At 41.2% G+C, this 20,080-nt stretch overlaps 1 protein-coding gene across 2 annotated transcripts; it reads right to left on the bottom strand.

Moving 5' to 3' along the window:
* Window positions 1–1,345: 1,345 nt before the first annotated feature.
* YBX1 (Y-box binding protein 1) lies at window positions 1,346–19,951 on the bottom strand. 2 transcript variants are annotated; one of them, XM_059920176.1, is made up of 8 exons: window positions 19,634–19,951; window positions 18,886–18,949; window positions 9,422–9,455; window positions 6,802–6,891; window positions 6,200–6,502; window positions 6,015–6,097; window positions 2,433–2,698; window positions 1,346–1,664 (listed from the first exon to the last, which is right to left on the bottom strand). In XM_059920176.1, the coding sequence occupies exons 1-7, from the start codon at window positions 19,797–19,799 to the stop codon at window positions 2,464–2,466; spliced, it is 975 nt and encodes a 324-aa protein (XP_059776159.1). In that variant the 5' UTR covers window positions 19,800–19,951; the 3' UTR covers window positions 1,346–1,664; window positions 2,433–2,463. The 2 variants fall into 2 exon arrangements, with proteins under 2 accessions (XP_059776159.1, XP_059776152.1); XM_059920169.1 differs by lacking the exon at window positions 6,802–6,891 and having other exon boundaries at window positions 19,634–19,893.
* Window positions 19,952–20,080: the final 129 nt, after the last annotated feature.

Below are 20,080 nucleotides of genomic sequence, written 5' to 3'. Positions count from 1 at the left end.
TACCACCGCTCTTCTAGTAAACAGTACTGACTTCCCCAGAGTCTCATGCTGGTGCATCTGAACGGTAGACCAGGTTCTAAACCTGCAGACCGGCTGCAAGACTGAATGCACTCTCTCAGCTGTCAGAGACTCACAGGCTACCTAATCCTTACACATAGTGAAGTCACACATGAAATACTGGGCAACAACACAAGACAAATACACATGAAAAAATGTTGTTTGCAACACTGGCAGCAAGACTGCATCACAAAAAACTTTCTTCCTTGCCACGGTTTTCAAAATCACATTCCAACATTATTGGATTATGTAAGAACTGTTGGCATCATTTCCACAACATATATCCTAATGTATGCAACTATTAAAAAAACCACTACACACCATCAGCAGTGTTCAACATCCAAAGAGTTGGTCCCAAATTCAGAAAAGCATTTCAAAGTGTTGACTGATACTAGCCTAACCCACTTGCCTATTTTTTCCCCACTTTATTCATCAGTCCCCTGAATTAAAACTATCAGTGCAATGCAAATCTCAGTTCTGTGCTCGAGCCCATTCTGGAGAGGCACACAGCACTGCATGACTCCCGGACATGCCACTCTAGCCTACTCTATAACCCCAAGGCCTCAAAAGCTGGCCAGAATGATCCAGAATTAGTCTCTAGATAGCAGTCATTAACTATTCCACAAAGGAAGCCAAAGGGCATTTAATAAGACATTATAAAAGAACAGCCAGAACAGGCTTAGGTTACAAGGGTGCCGAGAACAAAATGAATGTCACTGACCTCTATGTTCTTTAAGCAGACTTCACACAAGCATTCCATTATTTGTGGTCACCATCTCCAGTGCCCAAGCAAAGGAGCTGAGCTGTGTTAACCGAGTACACCAGTCTCTGTGGCAGGCATCTGATAACTAAGGTGGGTATCCTTCAATCCACAGGTTGAACTCACTCACAGTAGGGCACAAATAAATGGCTTCTAAGGATTAGAGTCCAGTTAGTCTCCACTAGACCATGCACTCTCTCTTCTCCTTTACCACCGCCTCCCAGTAAAAAGAGCACACAGAAAGGAAAATGGCCAGATTACCATAGTAAATACTTTCTAATTTTCAGTATGGGCCCACAGGCATGCTACTCAATAAAGGATTACACATTCTAAAAAATTTCCTGAGTAAATACCAATGAGTACCACCTATCTACAGATAGATGTAAGCTAATAAGGGTCCTATAACCAGCTAAGTGCTTATAAACTAAAACGAAACAAGGCAGAAATATACACAAAGACAATTATTTAAGACCTTTATTAACAGGTGCTTGCAGTTTGTTAACTTTTTTGAAAAAATCAAGCTGTAAACTTTTATTACAAATTAAAAATGAGGTTCTTAAAAATCTCAACTTGACCAGATATGAAACAATTTAAAAACCTTTAAAGGTATATTGAGAAAAACCAGGCTTTTTTTTTTTTTTTTTTAAAAAACACGTTTGTCATTACCAAAAAGAGACGTCTTTAGGTAAAAATAATAAAAACCCCATATGCTGCATAGACAATGCAGATCGTTCTAGTTATCTGGTCAACAGGCAAAAAGCAAGCACTTAAGGTCTTCAGCTCCAATCTTTTGTTCATTTCTTATTGCTGGAATTTCGTATTCATTTCTTCTTGTTGGATGACTAAACTGTAAAAGAAAAAAAGTTTTTAAATTATCTTGCGCAGTTCACTGGAATTTTCTTTTAGTACACCAAACTGCTCCAGATTCAAATTAGCTAAGCAGGGAAGGCATTAACAAATCTCATACTGGTTTATTTTAACACAGCAATTCATAACAGGGGTGGACCCTGCTGTGTAACAAGAATGGTTACTCCTAGGTTCTGGATGACCTTTTGACACTCAGAAAATAGTATAGAGGGGAAAAAAAGTTATCAGTGGCTGAAAATAATAATTCTAGAGCCAAATGCCTCCCAGAATCAAGTAAAAAGGGAATCCCTGAATTTTGGAATTGATGATACAATGCCAAAGTTGTCACTTTTCCCAAAGAGACCAACCATATTGGTCATTATCACCTAGGTTATTAATCCTAGTAGCTATCCCACTTATTTTTGAAAAATGAAAAATAATGCAATGTAATTAACATTACTTGTTAGGGTAAGGTTAGCAAGACTTTCCTCTGCTTACTGGTAAAATCATCCAAAAAGGTTGACAAAAGGCTCTCATATTCAAGATACAATGTAAAGCTAGGCCTTCAAGTGTCAGTGAGCCAAAGTATGGCTCTGATACACCCCATTACCAAAATGGGATATTCAGGTCAGGTTATGATTAGTTTGGGTAGAAGACATTGTATGTTTAAGTGGCTTACCTTACCTGATGAACTGGGTTTTTTTCTCTTTCATTAATGGACACCACTCATGACTGCTCAGAGGCCAGAAGGCCATCTACGCTTACTTACCCGGATGATGGTAGAGATGGTAAGCCGGCATTTACTCAGCCCCGCCCTGCTCAGCCTCGGGAGCGGACGAATTCTCAGCTGGTGGATCGGCTGCTTTTGTCTCTTTGCCATCTTGTGGTTTAGGGTTTTCTGGGCGTCTGCGTCGGTAATTGAAGTTGCGGCGGTACCGACGTTGAGGTGGCTGCTGACCTTGGGTCTCATCTCCTTGATTTTCCTTATCTTCTTCATTGCCGTCCTCTCTGGGCTGTCTTTGGCGAGGAGGGCCCCTGGAATGAACATTGTGCAAACTTGCAATGATAAAACATTCTTTCTTTAACCTAGCCACCAGTATTAACACACCTGGCCTTTCTGTTTATCAAGTGGTCTGCAGGCAATTTAGCAAAATCAAAAGAGCAAATTTGCCTTTTATTTCACAAATTGAGTATGACTTGGGAAAAGGATTTGGAAGTATAAACTGGAAGATGAACGTTTAAAACTGGTTTTAATAGTCTCGTAAACTTTTACCCATAGTATAATCTATTACAAAGTTAGCCATGAAAGGACTAAAGGTGGTACAACACTATCAACACCTTGATGTCATTTAAAAACATGGGCTTTAAGGTAACTAGGTTTGGGAACAAGTGCTAACTAACCTTTACAGATGAACACTTGCTAAAAAGGCAGGAAGTCAAAACCAGAGAAAAGATGCTCTCTTCATATAAATGAAAGTATACAGCAACCATTAGTCACTGGGAAAGGCAAATCAAAACCACTTCATACCCACTAGGATAGCCGTAATCCAAAGGCTGAAAAATAACCATGTTGGGGTGGATGTGAAGAAACAAACCCTCAATACATTGCTGGTGGGCATATAAAATGGTGCAGCAGCTTTGCAAAACAGCTTGGCAACAAATGTCAAAGAGTTACTATATGACCCAGCGGTTCTACTCCTGGGTCTATAGCCAAAACAGTGTCCATTATGTGATTACTGTATTATTCACAACAAAAAAAGAAAACAACCCAAATGCCCATCAACTGGTTAATGAAGAACAAAATGTGATATTCATACAATAGAACATGACTTGGTCATAAAAAGAAATCAAGTACTGATACATGCAACAACATGGATGACCTTAAAAATATGTGAATTGAAAGCTAGACACAGAAATACCCGAAACAGGCAAATCCAGAGACAGGGAAAGCAGACCAGTGGTAGCCAAGGGCTGGGGCAGAGGGCAATGGAGAGTGACTATTAATGAATACAGGACTTTGTGGGTGGTGGACTGGGGAAAGCGTGGCGGTGATGAAAATGTCTGGAATTAGACGGTGGTAATGGCTGCATAACTTTGTGAATATACTAAATACCACTCAGTTGCATGCTTTAAATGAACACCAAGATTAGTATCATCCTTTTATACCTATTATAGGTCATAATAAGCTCTAATTTCCTATTTAGATCTGTACATTACATTTTTCACCTCTAACCCCTCCAATCTCCCACCTACCTCTCCCAACCCCCCCACCCCTTCTCCTGAAACTGTTTCCCCACATTTTGTGAACTCATGACCAGTCTTCGGCAAAACTGCCTTGTCTTTCCCCTGTAGCCTTCAAGTGGTGGCTGTCCCACCCCTATCACTGCGGCTTCTAAAGTGAATTCTAAAACCCCAAGCTTTCCAATCTTATGTTATGCCATATTCCATTTACTACACTTTTCCTGTTGTAATTATCATGACAGTCCCAAATAATATGGGCTTTTAGATTCTTTACTTCCCATCCAATTCTTGTTTGCTACCTAGGTTTTCTCGACTTCAAGCATTCCACTCTCTAATCACCCCTTACTTATTTTCCTGGTTTATTCCAGGTGTCTTGTTCTCCCACTCTATTTCCACTAGGACCTATAATCCAATGATCCTATCACTCATTCTGTCACTTACTCTTCCTTAATCTGTTTCTCCCCTCTTTCTCCAAGTATAAAGTCCACCATTAATCATTATAACTAATCTCAAACTCAGTCATCTTTGTGTAGACAAATGCTGAACAAATCTAACTCTCTGCCTAATCTGAGGCTGCTGCTCAAAATGGCTGGAAAAGTACAACTATGTTGGGTGGACCCACTTTAAGTTTGTGAACACTATTATTTGATTTCCCCTGTCTATTTCTCTAGAGATAATTTCACATCTTTGTCCCAAACTCCCCAAACCTCTCTCACCCCTCTCCTTTTGACTTCACTAACACACCGGGGCCCATATACTCTGGCTTCTTACACGTGCAATGCCCATGGTTCCTAGCAAAAGACCAACCCACTATTTGTGGACCATACCCTATCCTAACTGAAGACAGTTCCAGCAGTTACTTCCCTAACAACTGTCCTCTTTTACTACATTTTCCAGCCTACAAATATGTTTATTTCTCAAACAAAAAAATCCTTTCTTGATGACACATTTCCCTTTATTGCCACCTCATCTGTCTCCTTCTCAGCAAAACTCCTGCTATAATGGGTCTCAGATTTCTTACAATTTGCTCTTGGATCTACATCAATCAGAATTTCACCCCATGGATTATAAGTAGCATGTGTCATTTACTACTTTGAACAAAAAATTCCTGGCTAAACAGTTTGGACAGCCCTGCATTCGTTGAGATAAACTATAAACTTTAAGGCAAATCAATCTATCTACCTTATCTATCTCACCATAGCAATTATCTGGCACTGTAATACTAGTCTATTCATTCAAATGAGACCATTTAGTCTAACTTAAACCAAAAGGCAAACAGTAAAACAGAAGCACTTGACAACAAAAATTCATTTGCTATTTTTAAGAACACCAATGAAACTAGGTAGAAAATTTAAGCAGCTCTACAATGTAAGAAAAAGTAGACCAAGGATTCTGCCCTTGGAATTTAAATGGACAGACTGCCATGAAAGCCTATTTTAGACCATTTATCACTATTACAGATAAACATTATCACTATTTAAAAACATAGTGTGATTATTTGCAGTATTTCAACAAGGTATCTATGTCTAGGTTTAAAATAGTATACTACCGGGATCACATCTGGAGACCCAATGCTCTAAAACCCTTAAAAGAAATAACTGCTACACCAGTCAATCCTAACACTGTGGGACCGGGAACACTGTCTCAGTGTGCTACATATATGTATAAACGTGTCTGGCTCATGGAGCTCTTCCCTAATTACTCTATACTCTAATAATTAAATACCTTCTGTTAAAAAGATATGCTTACCTTTTACCTTTCTCCCTCCCAATGAACCAGGTCTTACAGTTATAATACAATGCGGTTTAAACTACTATTCTTACCTGTTAAAGGACAGAAAATGTGAAATTCCATACCCTCATTAGAGAAAAACAACAACAAAACCAACTGCATAAAGTAGACCACATCTATAAAGGTTTTTTTAACCAGTGCCAGCAAAGATGCAAAGAACACATTCTCAAAGATAACTGACTTCAGGTTCACCTCTTAGGCATCTGATGAAAGAAAATGTGAAGTGTTAACAGATAAATGACTGAAAAAGCCTGCAGAAGAAGCATGATACTGCTGAGTCCTAATACATGCTTGAGAAATTTTAAAATACAAACCATACCTGCGGAATCGTGGTCTATAACCCCGATACATATTCTGTCTCACTGGTCTACCTTGTTCTCCTGCACCCTGGTTGTCAGCACCCTGAAAAGGCAATGGAAATCAAGCCAATGTGGACCAGTAAAAACCCAACCAGACAGAAGTCTGAATACCACAGCAGTTAAAAATAAATAAAATCACATTTACCTCCATCACTTCTCCCTGCACAGGAGGGTTGGAATACTGTGGTCGACGCCCGTAGGGTCTCCGCATGTAGTAAGGTGGGAACCTTCGCCTGCGGTAGGGCCGGCGCTGTTGGGCCTGGCCTTCAGGAGCACTCTCCGATCCCTCATTCTTTTCCCCACTCTCACTATTCTGGTAATTCTGCTGGTAATTGCGTGGAGGACCCCTGCGACGTGGATAGCGTCTATAATGGTTACGGTCTGCTGCGTATTTACTGCCTTGTACTGGAACTCCACCAGGGCCTGTAACATTTGCTGCCTCCGCACCCTACAAAAGCCATCATATATTGATAGTGACGATGGAATTAAGTACACTTAACAAAACTTACACAAAGCAAATAAAAAAGGGTCTCTGTGGCCAGGGGTGCATAGAAATGATTAAATATTAGTTCCTCACTGTTCTGAAGAGATAGCCCTCTAACTGCAGCCAGCACATTAGGATTGATGCACCTGTGTTCAAGTGGTCACCTGACCCATCCATCCACATTAGAGCCACCATCCTAATGGATGAGATCTCCAAAATATTTCCATACTGAAGTCAAACCTTTACACAAAAAGCATCCTCACCTTTTCTCCTTCAACAACATCAAACTCCACAGTCTCTCCATCTCCTACACTGCGAAGGTACTTCCTGGGGTTATTCTTCTTTATGGCAGTCTAGTAATATCACATTCCAAAAATAGATTAACAGGGGAGAATAATGTGCTTTTTCATTTAAAATGTACCAGAGTCAACAATATTTTAGCTTGGATATACACTTAAAATTAGCTTTAAATAAGACCAAACCATCAATAAATTTAGGAAAACAGGGACCAATGCTACCCCCAACCTCAACCAAAATACTCCAATCTTACAAGGCCCCAGCATTTTACCACTATTTTCCAAACTAAAACAAGTAATTTAACACTCAAGACAGACACTATATAGATATATATTTTAAAATGCTTTTTGAAAAAGCATTATATGTAGCTTTGAACAAAATGAGGATATCCATCTATCCCCAAAGACTGCACTTAATAGTAGAAGCTAGCCCCACACAGGGCCAGTTTAGATGACAGGCGAGTTTAGTTTTGCATGCTTCAAAGTTGACCAAACCAACTTTGTCCCTGTGTTACCATATCAAACTCAATTACAAATGTCAACCAAAATCCCTTCCAACCTGACTGTGGTAATACTTCGATGGAAATGCAATTCACGTGAATTAACTATGCCACTTTTAATATTCCGACTGACTGGGACAGTTTGTTATTACCTCCCCAGAATACATTAAATCTCACATTGTTACTTGTTCTCCAGACTTCTACGACAAAGTTAAAGGGGAAGAATAATATCTCACGTTTGTAGTACTTCCATAAAGTTCTTCCACACATTACCCACTCAATCTCATTATGACAGATGATGTGAGGCGTTATTATTCCTCTTTTAAGGTAATAAACAGGATTTAAAGTTAGGTGACTTGCCCAAGGTCACACAGTAAGTGGCAGAGTATGGACTTTTCTAAATCCAGGTCTCTTGGGACTCCAAATCTCATGTTCATTCTACTACATCACAGCAGTATCCATTACAGGATCACTCATGCATTTCCATTCCAGAGGAGGCAGGACAACCAACAAATCTGAAGCCAATTAAGCTAAGTTGCCCAGAACTGCAGTCTCCTTGATACACCACCAAGACCTGAGCAGCCAAAGTCCTAAGAAACAACTAAATGTTGAAACCACCTCCAAAATAGAGGAAAGCATATTGGCGACACCTTGTGGGTTGGTACAAGCGGGTGATATGCATTCAGCCAAATAATTGATCTCATCTGTCATCTAAACTGTCACAAAGTTTTCATACCTTTCATATAACTCAATTATCTGCAGTCATAGGGGATAGCAGAAGTATGGGTAATTAAAATCCCAAACTCTTATTTTGGTCAGCATTTTCAATGCCCTCCCCAATCTTCCCAAACCCTTTACTGTTGCTGACAGGTAGCAAGACTGGCAAGCTTGCTGTCTCGTGCACCTAATTCTGCAAATTCCTTTGAACATGCAAAAGGGAAGTAAGGAACAGGTTAAGTGTTTGTATTCAATTTTATAAAATAAACATTTGTTTTAATATAACACTTTGCCTGAGCAGTCCTGTATTTGTTTAGAATTTAAAAGTTTCCATGCTTATGTTTGACCCTGTGATTACTGGACAGGGTTTTCGATGTATCTAGAAATTGATCTGGCTTCCCCCTTGATTGCCACTGAGTGCTGTACAGGACACTTCAGAGAGCTACAAAACACCAACCTAAGACAGCCCTTCCTATGAAGTATGCTGCCAGCCAAACTCATACCTCCCTGAATAAAGGCGTTGAGTGTAGACTGACTTTGTCTTTTGATGTCTACATTACAGTATAGTGGTTAAAAAGTTCTTAGAGTGATTTTCAATACAAGTTGACAATATTTCAACAGTCTTAGTAAAAAAAAAAAAACAAAACTGCAGAGTACATAAAAGTACACATTTATAAACATTTTTCCTACCCACTGCATTCCTATGAGGATAATTAAGTCCAGTGGGGCCTATGATATACTTAAGGTTGAAATATTAGTGTTCATTTGGCAGTGGCTTACTTTAACAATAAACTCCTTAATGTTTAAGCATTTTCCAAAATAATTTCCTTAAATGGTACTTGTGGGGGAAGTTCAGCATGTAGCACCTATCCTGTTGTAACAGAAAGACCTATGCTACATTTGCCAGTTTTTCAACATTCATTTCAAATTAATGTATTTTGCAGCTTTGGCCGATTTCTCCCAGGATTACTGTTATTTGTCCTTACCAGAGGTAATTCTAACAGCATCTTGTCAAAGTTTCTGTGTATCTATAGCAACGGTATTAGTTCAAGTTTAGATTAATGGAGGTTTTCAGTTCATCTGCAATTAGGCTTCAAAATTTAGTGTAACGAGTAGAGCAGATTCAACACTTAAAAAAGCTATAGCTATTAACAAAATACCAATGTGAAACACCTATTTTAATTAAGTGAACTGCCAACATAATGTTTCAATCTATACATTTAAGCTGTACTACCCCTCTTCCTGTGGGAACTAAATTGTTTGGTGACTGGACTTAACCTTTTTGCAAGGAACAGTAGTTGACAAGATATCCACCCTTTTCTTCCCACAAGCCTTGAGCCAGAAGTGTAAATATCCACAGGAGCACTCACCTGGTGTACAAATACATCTTCCTTGGTGTCATTCCTACAAGATAGAACCAAGTTGAACAAGTTATAAAATTGAACACTGCATTTCATGTTGCCAAAGATTAAAAATACACTTGGTCCTTTTGTGCACTCCCCTCCCCTTTTTAGAGACTTTCTCGGCTGACAACCAGCCATTAGGAAATTAAGAAACAGAACAAAAACACAACTAGTAAGCCACAACGGTTTTGCTAATAACTCTCACTATCTACCTTAGAAGCATTAAAGACTAATAAAGTGTGACCTACTAAGCCATTAAGAGGATAGAAGTGACTAGCAACATATATTCTGTCACTCCTCATCCTACTAAACAGTGTTCCTGCACAACCCACTCCTACCTCTAAGAGCATGGTTACTAACTTAAGTAGGAGAGATCATGAACATATTCTCTTCCATTAATTACTAGCTTCCTTCTCACTTCATCCTCAATCATTTCCTTTTTACCATTTCCAATTCCCAACTTTCCTTGAGGATCATAAAGATGACCACAGAATGTACAATACCAGGAATGAGCCCTAAATGTAAACTATGGACTTTGGATAATAATGATGTGTCTGTGTAGATTTATCAATTGTAACAAATGTATCCCTTTGGTACAGTATAGTGGGGGAAGTCATGGGTACAATGTGTAGGCCTGGGGTATATGGGAACTATGTATTTTCTGCTCAACTTCGCCATGAACCTAAACTGCTCTTAAAAATAAAGTACTGATTAAAAATAGAGAGACAAGATCACAATGAAGTACAAATATGAACACCACCAATACTGACATCATTCACACGGCAAGCATTGTTTGTGCTGGAGAACTAAGGCGGTGAAGATGAATGAAACTTTTTACTAGCACACACAACCCCCTTTTTTCCTTCATATGACACCATTTTACACCAATCTTTAGTCTGTTTCTAAAGAAATATGGTTGAAATATTTGCTTCAGGACTTTACAAGTAGCTATTAAAGGAGGCAACATTTGCTCTAAGTCTTAAAGGAGTTTACTGGAAAATGAGAAAGATGTTCCAGGTGGAGAGGTCATGGACATGGGTAAAACCAACAATGAGCAAATTAAGTGCAAGTTGGGTTCAAACTAGCTGGAGAATATGGCTAGGGCTGTGGCTGTGTGGAAGGGTGAATATGGGCTAAATCATCATGTAGGTAGAGAAGCCAGTAAACGCTTTTATGTAGTGGACATATAAATTATTAGATAAATTAGAACACGATAAATTATTCGGTGTTAAAAAGTGGTTGCTATTACGAAAAGTTTGAAGCCAAGAGGAGACCTGTTAGTTATAAAAGCTACACCAGAAGTCCAGACTAGGACTGATGGAGGCCTGGACTAAGGGGCTGTGTACGAGGGAGTAGACTTGAGATATCGTTCTTGAATTAATATGGGAAAAACTTTGTGGATGAATGGAGGCTAGAAGTCAGGGGGCACTGGTGAATGATCTGAATTTTTAGCTTAGAGATTGCAGGTCACGGTGATGATACTATGAACAAAAAGAAGCACTGGAGGAGCAACAACATTTCTAGACCTTTATTGATTTACCCTACCCTATTGTCTTTAGGTCAGAGTTGAGAGAGGACTCAGTAATAGTTCTAGTGTTTAATGACAAAAGGAACAAAGGTTACAATGAACTAGCCTGACTGGTTTACTGACTATTGGCTCCTTGCTGATCCATGGAGCAATGTATGCACCAAAGAATCCATATAGCTCGGATTATCATAACACGAGGACATTTAATTTATGGAAACAGGATTACTTACACACACACACACACACACACACACACAGAGTAAGCTACCCAAAGCAGGCGAGTGAAAACTGACCTTATAAGCTAGTTGAGTATTAGGAACACCTACGTATTAATGGTTGTTCATAATGTCCACCTGTCATATAGGTCCACATACATCACACAAACAGTTCCATAGCCACCACTAATTAGCTTTCATCTCCAACACGATTGAATTTCAAGCTCTAAGGTTGTTCCAAAGACAGGGGGCACTACTTCCATTAAAGGGAGTGAAGGGTATAAGACTTGTCAGATGACTAGGTAAAGGATATCTGGTATTGGACTTCCATGTAAGTAAATTAATTGAGTTCTGAATATAGTATTTTACAGTTTTAATATGCATTAAAATTTCCTAAAAAATGCAGCTTTCAAGAGAGGGATTTTTCATTACTGACAATGTCACCCACGTATCTGGGTAGCCAATACAACATTTTTTTCTAATATAGTTGCAAATAAACATTTACAGATGGAAAACATTATACACCCCAATAAAAAGAAGTAAAAGCAGTTATCTACGAATTTTACTTCAGGGCTGTAAAAGGAGTATTAAAAAAATTCACCAAAACTACTTCTCCAGTCAGGACAATCTTAAAGATAGTACAAGACAGGTAGTACATACAAGATAAATCATCTCTTGGAAAACAGCTTAGGGAGAGGTTTTCTGGGTACAGAGCTATGTGGAAACCAATATATGTTCACTAATGATGTCTTGCCAGACAAGGTGATACTCATTTATTTTGTTGTCACTAAACCAGTCTATAAGAGAATATATCATGGTCAAAAGATATATAGACCTTAGGGGACTTCCCTGGTGGTGCAGTGGTTAAGAATCCGCCTGCCAATGCAGGGGACACGGGTTCGAACCCTGGTCCGGGAAGATCCCACATGCTGCGGAGTAACTAAGCCCGTGCGCCACAACTACTGGGCCTGAGCTCTAGACCCTGCGAGCCACAACTACTGAAGCCCGCAAGCCTAGAGCCCATGCTCTGCAACAAGAGAAGCCACTGCAATGAGAAGCCCATGCACCGCAACAAAAAGTAGCCCCCGTTTGCCACAACTAGAGAAAGCCTGTGCGCAGCAATGAAGACCCAATGCAGCCAAAAAAAAAAGTATGTAGATTTTAGGGAAAAACTTGAGAGATCAAAAAATGTAGTTTTAGCCAAGCCATAATACTACAGTATGGATGCAATAAATCAATCTAGTTGCAACTTGTTAAAGGACTACCAAGAAGTTCAGGGCACTACCAATAGGAAACCTGATTTTTACTCCTCATTCTACTATTAACAGCTGTGTAACCTTGGAAAGCTGTCCCCTCCTAACTGGATCTTTTTCTTCACCCACAAAAGGGGAAAAGCTTCGACACCTAACAGCTTATACTGCAGAGGGTTTACGTTCCAGATACTGTGCCAAGCGCTTTAACTCTTTAGATCATACCAATCCCAAGGTAGGTGCTTTTATATTAACCCCCCGTTCTACAAATTAGGAAAATGAAGTATGCGGTCATCTGCTTAGACTGGTAGAATTTGATTCCACAGGCCCTGCGCTTTATCATGTTGAGAACTCAAAAAGGACCAGTTTGGAAATCTTTACATATTTCAGCTGTAGAAGCAGATAACAGCATATGGTTTCTCCCATTTTGGGAGAGGACAACAATGAATAACAAGCATCCCTACATCCTCACCTGTAGTACACAAAGTTATTCGTATAATTAGACCAAGGTTCTGCTGCACGTTGCCCCCTCACTTCCCTCAACACTTAAAAAATGTAAAAACCATTCTCTGCTCACCAGCCAGATAAAACCAGTTCTGAGAGGGTTTCTCAACTCCTGATCTATAGTAATACTGGAAAAAAGGCATGTCATGGCTACTAGAGATCTTACTGAAGAGGGAAAAGCAGCAATTGAAGATGACCAAAATGGCTCATCAAGAAGCATGTTTTAACCTTTAACTATTTATTAATGCAATGAGGAGAGAATGGAGGCATCACCAGCACTGCCTCTTACCTCCTGAGAACCAAGAGGCCTACTTCTGCCTTTACCATACTTTACTGAGGGTGGAAGGTTAGACACAAGCGAAAGTATGAGCTCCAACCCCTTGGAGCCAAGTCACTGAAAACAAAAGCTGCCATTCTTCTGTCTAGCACTTAGCACACTGCAGGAACATGGTAGGTGCTCAATTTTAAAGTATCTATTGAGTGTCTACTATTCATTAACATTAGCCAGCTCTAATCTACCACAAGCCACTGGGCTGATGATGAAAGGATAGCAAGCCCAAAGGCCTCCTTCAATTCTTTAATACTGTTGGGTATTTACTTGTGCTAGTTAGCTATCTGGGCATTGTGCTAAGCACAAGAAATAAAAATAAGATGTGGCCTATCCTCAAGGATTTCTATCTAGAAGGCCACCACTATTCAATCTAAGGCAGCAGCTGAATTACCAAATATGGTTTTCTACATATTATAGTATGTTAAGTCATACTAATCAGAGAGGAAGGAGGAGAGAGGGGCAAGGTGGGATATAGAACACAATGGTTAAGAGCTCCTTACCAGAACCACTGGAGCCAAGGTTGGAATCCTGGCTATCCCCATTACTAACTACATAATCTTGGGCAAAGTGCCTGATTTGTAAAGCCAAATATCTAAGTTTGTTTTCTAGTAGCCATAATAAAAAGTAAAGACAAGTAAAACTAATTTGATCATTTCAACATACATGGTCAACATAAAATATTGAAGTATCTTACATTCAGTTTCTCAGATGCTTAATAGCCACATGTACCTACTACTGTATTGGACAGCATAGACTTAAAGTGTTCCAACAGTGTCATTCCATGTATCACACACCAGCCCTCCCATTCTCCTGCAGTCAAGTGTACTCTTTTTGCTGTATTCTTCTACTCCACCTCTTGGTATTAATACATCATTATTTACAACTGAAAATTTTTTAATGAAAACATACTTTTCTCACCTATCTAGAAATATAATATTGTTCTCATTCAGCAAATAACACAGTAGTGACTTCAAGGAAAAAGAAATCACACAGATAGCAAGACACTGAAGAAAAAAAGGGGAGACCATTTTAAGTTAAGAGAATGCCAAAGAAAAAGAAATCCTGCAGGGATCTAAAGAAAATGGAACTCTCTTCAAAGTTCCTAATATAGCACAATGAAGGTATGTCTTTTTATGCCTCCACCCCCTTCCACCCCACCCCATCCCTCCCTTAGCACACCACCAAATCTTCAAGCCTTCCCTAGTGCCACAACATTTGCTCATTTAGGTTACAGACTCCCTATGATTTCTTGGTTCTTACTGTGCGATCAAGTTATTATCAGTTTGACTTTAACAGCCCAAGAGACTTGGCAATCAGCTTTCCACAGGTCTATAAAGTTAAAATTAACAGGGTTTGTAGGGTCACAGACTGTTGTATATTTTTCTCTTTTTTAACAACACTTAAAAAGGCAAAACCTGTTCTTGGTTCAGAGACCATATAAAAACAGAATGGGTTTAAAGATAAAGATCTAGGGCTTCCCTGGTGGCGTGGTGGTTGAGAATCTGCCAATGCAGGGGACACGGGTTCGAGCCCTGGTCTGGGAAGATCCCACATGCCGCGGAGCGGCTGGGCCCGTGAGCCACAACTACTGAGCCTGCGCGACTGGAGCCTGTGCTCCGCAACAAGAGAGGCCGCGATCGTGAGAGGCCCGCGCACCGCGATGAAGAGTGGCCCCTGCTTGCCACAACTAGAGAAAGCCCTTGCACAGAAACGAAGACCCAACACAGCCAAAAATAAATAAAATTTAAAAAAAAAAAGAAACTTAAAAAAAAGATAAAGATCTAATACTCTCTTTTAATTCCTTAATTGCCTCCCAATATTAGGTATTAAGCAAGTCCTTTACTTCGTAAAGACAATCTGCACGCTGGACTAGAACTATATTACAGCAATCCCTAACTATACGAAAATAAGCAGTGAAAAGCAGAAAGCTTTTCAAATCTGGGGAACTAGTAGCATACAGCTCTAGTGACAAGCTAGAGATCATTTAAGAAGAACCTTTCAATGGCCAAGAATAACCCCTGCCCCCATTATCTGTAACCATGTAGAAACAACCAAACTGAAGACGACTAGGGTCTATTTTCATAGACAGCAATAACAGCAGTTAGCACACACCAACTCCAGTGTCAGAAAACAGAGTTCAAATCCTAGCTCTGCCACTTAGCAGCTACACTTCTGGGGCAAGTTTACTCAACCTCTCTGTGTTTCAGGATAGTACCTATTACCTGAAAGGTTGGATTAAATCCATTAGCTGATTTTAACCATTTACTACAGTTCCTAGCATAAATACTTGATAAACATTAGCTACTCTTATCACCACCATAATGAAGGATCAGTTATATACACATGGAATCCCCAATAGGTAGGCCCCCTGCAAAGGGAGACTAAACCTGACAGCCATGACTAAGTACTTTTTCTAAGGAGGGACAGCTAAACCTTTCCCTGGCTTGGTTTATTAAACATCATCCTAGACCATGGGTAAAAAGTAATACACACAAATGCATATAGGAAGGGAAGTCAACAACAGGAGAGAACTAAGCCTGACAGACTGTGGTAAAAAGAGAATGTATGCCCCATTTACAGGTGGTAATACTCATGACCAGCTGATTTTCATTTACATGGAACTAAAGACCCCAAAGCTAAAATACAGCTCTTAAAAAAAAGAAGATACTCTGGATCAGGTAGGCCACCAGTTTGTGATCTCTTCTCTGTTTGATTCTTTTTGCTCCATATACCTTGTCCAACCCTTACAATTCAGCATTTTAAGTACTCTGGATAACAGAAAAGTATTCCTATTCTGGTCACTATAAAAAGATGCATGTCCGATTGTAAAATAAATTGTTACTGATTCATGCCAATCTTTCATAAGTTTGGTGAGCATGGATTAATCCTCAACATCTGGAAGCAAAAGAGAAAATCAAGTTTCTAGATTTAAAAGCAGAGAATCAAACCCTGAAACCACTGACCCCGTGGCATCCTTCTAATGCCATCTTCAATAGTCTTGAGTGAAGTTTCTCATTATAAAATGAAAAGTAATTTTGGGGGGTTAATAAACGCCTCCAGTCACATAATCCAATTATCTTTTGCAGACACAGCACACAAAGGAATAACAATGAATTCCTAGACTACATAGCCTAACAAAATAAAACCGAAAATTTTGCTGTGTTAAAATCTTTCTACTCTTATTTAGCACCGTTCATACAATGAAACCCTTTAAAAAATAATTCTAACAAGGCTATAACAATTATCGCAGGCAATAACATAGACTGAAATACATGTTTACAATAAAAATACGTTTCTTTAAAGGAAAATTTTAATTAAAAATGTATTTCAATTATAAATACTTGAAGAACCTAGAATATATAATTCATAGAATTCCAAGGTTAAAATTAGAGCTACACCAATCATTCCAAACACTGCATCCTCTCCTTTATACAGAAACAGTACACGTGTGTGACACACACACACTTTCTCTCTCAGGAGAGCCAGGTGCCTCCAACCCCGAACCACCTGCTAGCTTCCAGAACTATAGTTCTTTAAGACATACATTTTCCATTAAGTAAGGTAAACCTCTCCTGAACTTACCTGCTGTTAGGTTTTACAGTGTCTTGTTCAAGTCTCTGAATCATTGAAACGACAAGTTTTAGAAATGTAAAGCACATCTGAACCAGTTAGTGTGACAAAATACTTGAGGTTAAGACAGTCCAAACAAAGGATCATCAAAAGCCAACTTACATTTAACTTGCCCTGTATGATGGCCAAATGAGTTGATCGCAAGTCAGAACAGAGAGATTCAAGGAATGGCATCTCACAGAATAAAAATTTAGAGTATATGAAGAACTACTTTTATCTTGGATTATCAACTGTTCACTTGAAAAATATCATAACCTAAGTCCACTTAACAAATGCAGCAAAACAAAAAACATATGCTACAATTTCTAAAGCACAAACTACTTAAAAGCCTGCAAATTACAGTCCCTCTTAATGTGCACACCAGTGATATCCTATCACATTGGGTCAAAGGTCAAAAGCAGTGTTCCTCAAGGTAAGGCCCACAAGCCATAATCACCTGGAATTCTCCTTAAAAATGTACCCCAGACCCAATGAATCCAAGCTGGGAAGGAAGAATTCAGGAATGTGCATTTTTACCCTTCCAAGGTAAGCACACTTAAATTTGAAAACCACTGGTTTAAAGGTGAGGCCAATAAGGAGGATCAGAGTTAAGACTGAAATACTGATGGAAATGCTAACAAATTCAGACATCACCTAAAAAGTGATCGAATACTGGCATCAAAGCATTCCCTTCCTTCCTTCCTCTCTAGTAGCCCATTATCAAAAAACTGATGAAAACAATGTGGCCTTGGCCTGTCCCAAAGGCAGTCTGGAAAATTCCTAAAGATTTTGGAAGAGACAAAATGTTTCCCCACAACTGCAAACGTGGAAAACAAACCATCAAACGCTTACAATCTCTTTTGCTCTGAATGCTTCCACAATACCTTATGGTTGAGTAACTAACGGTTTTTCATCAGCCAGTTGCGTGTCTAAGCTTAATCTTGACCATTTGGCTTCCTTCAATAGTGCCCATTTCAGAAACATTTGGTGTTACTTCTTATTCTTAAGTTCTTTCAAACGTCTAGTGTAAGTAAGGATGGAAGACAGAAAATGCTGAGATGACTGTACCACACGTGTAAGGCCAATACTGCTGTTAGCGTGCACAGTGCTCTGCACCCTGGTAACTGCACTGCTAGCCTTGGCAGCCATCTTGGATATGACGCCTGGCTGACAAGGAGACCATGAAGAGCACTGCGAGTAAACTGCCGTTGTTACCATCACTATAGCTACAAACAACTCTAAGGATTAATCCTAAAGATGCAGTTTGTAGCTCTGCCTTCAAATACGAAGAATAATGTTACCGTGGACTAAGACCGCTCTAATAAGCTACAACCAAAGCTTTAGTAAGTACGATTTGGGGGCATGGAAGTAGGAGAAATAAAAATTGAAGAAAGGAAACGGGCCATTCATTTTCTTCCAGATGTTACAGTATGAGCAAATAAAAACAACTGTTGTCAAAACAGCCCTAACGTGAAATTTATCAGAGGCACTGTAAAACAGCATACAGTGGAACACTAAACAAAGGATTTATAGCCTTAGTCAAAACGACATACTTGCATTATCAAATCATTGTCTCTAAAGGGTAACAAGTTGTAAATAACCTACATAATTAGTGGCTCACATTTTCAAATACCAGTTTCAGTAACGTATAAAAGCTTGACAAGGATAAAAATGTGGTGGGCCTGAGCCTAACGGAATTATACCAGATCTTAGCTTTCTCAGTTTGCCGTAACTGGTAAGAGATGGCTCACTCCGCTTGCCTTTTAAATCGCTTTGTACCTTTCAAGTTAGCTTTAGATTAACATTTAGCTGCAAAACAAAGACAATCTCTAGATCCATTAATCCTTTCAAGTCACCAAGGAAAACAAAATCCCACTAACAATACACCAGAGGTGGCAACCTACACAAGCTCCAACAATCCCAAGTCCGCAAAGCCTACAGATGGGGCAGAGCATGCAAGAAACAGGACGAGGCTTCAGCGGCGGTCATCTCACCTGTTGATGAAACCATATCCGTTTCTTACATTGAACCATTTTACTGTTCCCAAAACCTTCGTTGCTGGAGAAAAACAAAAAACAAAAAAACCCCACAATTACCAGACATCCTTTTTTTTTTTTTTTTTTAAACCGCCACGCATCAGCATCCGGTGGCTCCCGCGTTCCCCGGCGGCGGCCCGCGGCCACCTGACAGCCTTTCTCTCCAGGGCCCGCCGGCCAGCCGCGCGGTCCACGTGGGTGAGTCCACCGCTGCGGAAGCCCGGGGCGCGGGCCCGAGCTGGGTGTGCGCGGGGACCGCGGGCTGCGGGCGCTGCGGCGAGCACGTGAGAAAAGGGAAGCCGCCCAGCCCACTCCGGCCTGCGTAGGCGGCGCGCCGCGCCCTCCGAGTACACGCGGAAGGGAGCGGGTGGGGGACGGAACAACGGCGTGCGGGCCCGAGCGCACGCGGCCGGCGGGCGGGCAGGCGCCGAGGGGAGGGACCCCGCCGCACACGCGGTCGGCGGCGCGCGGCCGCCCAGGGGGAGGGGCGCGCGGCCGCGCGGGGTCTGCAGGGGGCGCGGGAGGCGGCGCAGGCGCGCCTCGGGCACGCGGACCGGGCGGGCCGGCGTCCGCGAGTGGGGGGGGGGCTTGGAAGGGGGGCTTGGGGGAGGGGTGGCCGCGCGCCCGCAGGCTCGTCCCGCTTCGGGTAACGGTTCCGCCGCCAAGCTTCCCTCCCGCCCCACCCCCGTCCCCGTCCGGTCCTCACCGATGACCTTCTTGTCCCCGCCGGCAGGCGCCGCCGATGTGAGGCCACCCGGGCCGCCGCTCCCTGCGCCGCTGCCCGTCGTGCCGGGCTTGGTGTCGGCAGCGCTGAGGGCGGGGGCGGCGGGGGGGGCGGCGGGCGGCTGCTGGGTCTCGGCCTCGCTGCTCATGGTTGCGGTGATGGTGACTGGGGCCGGCTGCGGCAGCTGCGGCTCCTCCCGGGATGTGATGGTAACTAGGCCGGCGGCGGCGGTGGGGCTGCTCAGGGCTCTCTGGGGTCCGCTCTCCGCTCCCGCTACCGATCGAACTAGCGAGAATGGCGGGACGGGCGGGATAAGCCCGGCGATCGACCCGCCCCAAGGATCGTTCACTGGCCAGCAATGCTGTCAATCTCACCACCTGACCTCAACTCTTGGCTTCTATTGGCTAATACTCTATCACTCCTCCACTG

This window comes from Balaenoptera ricei, chromosome 1, assembly GCF_028023285.1.
Source record: "Balaenoptera ricei isolate mBalRic1 chromosome 1, mBalRic1.hap2, whole genome shotgun sequence".
Taxonomy (NCBI): Eukaryota; Metazoa; Chordata; class Mammalia; order Artiodactyla; family Balaenopteridae; genus Balaenoptera; species Balaenoptera ricei.
This window is presented reverse-complemented; position numbering and strand designations above follow the sequence as displayed.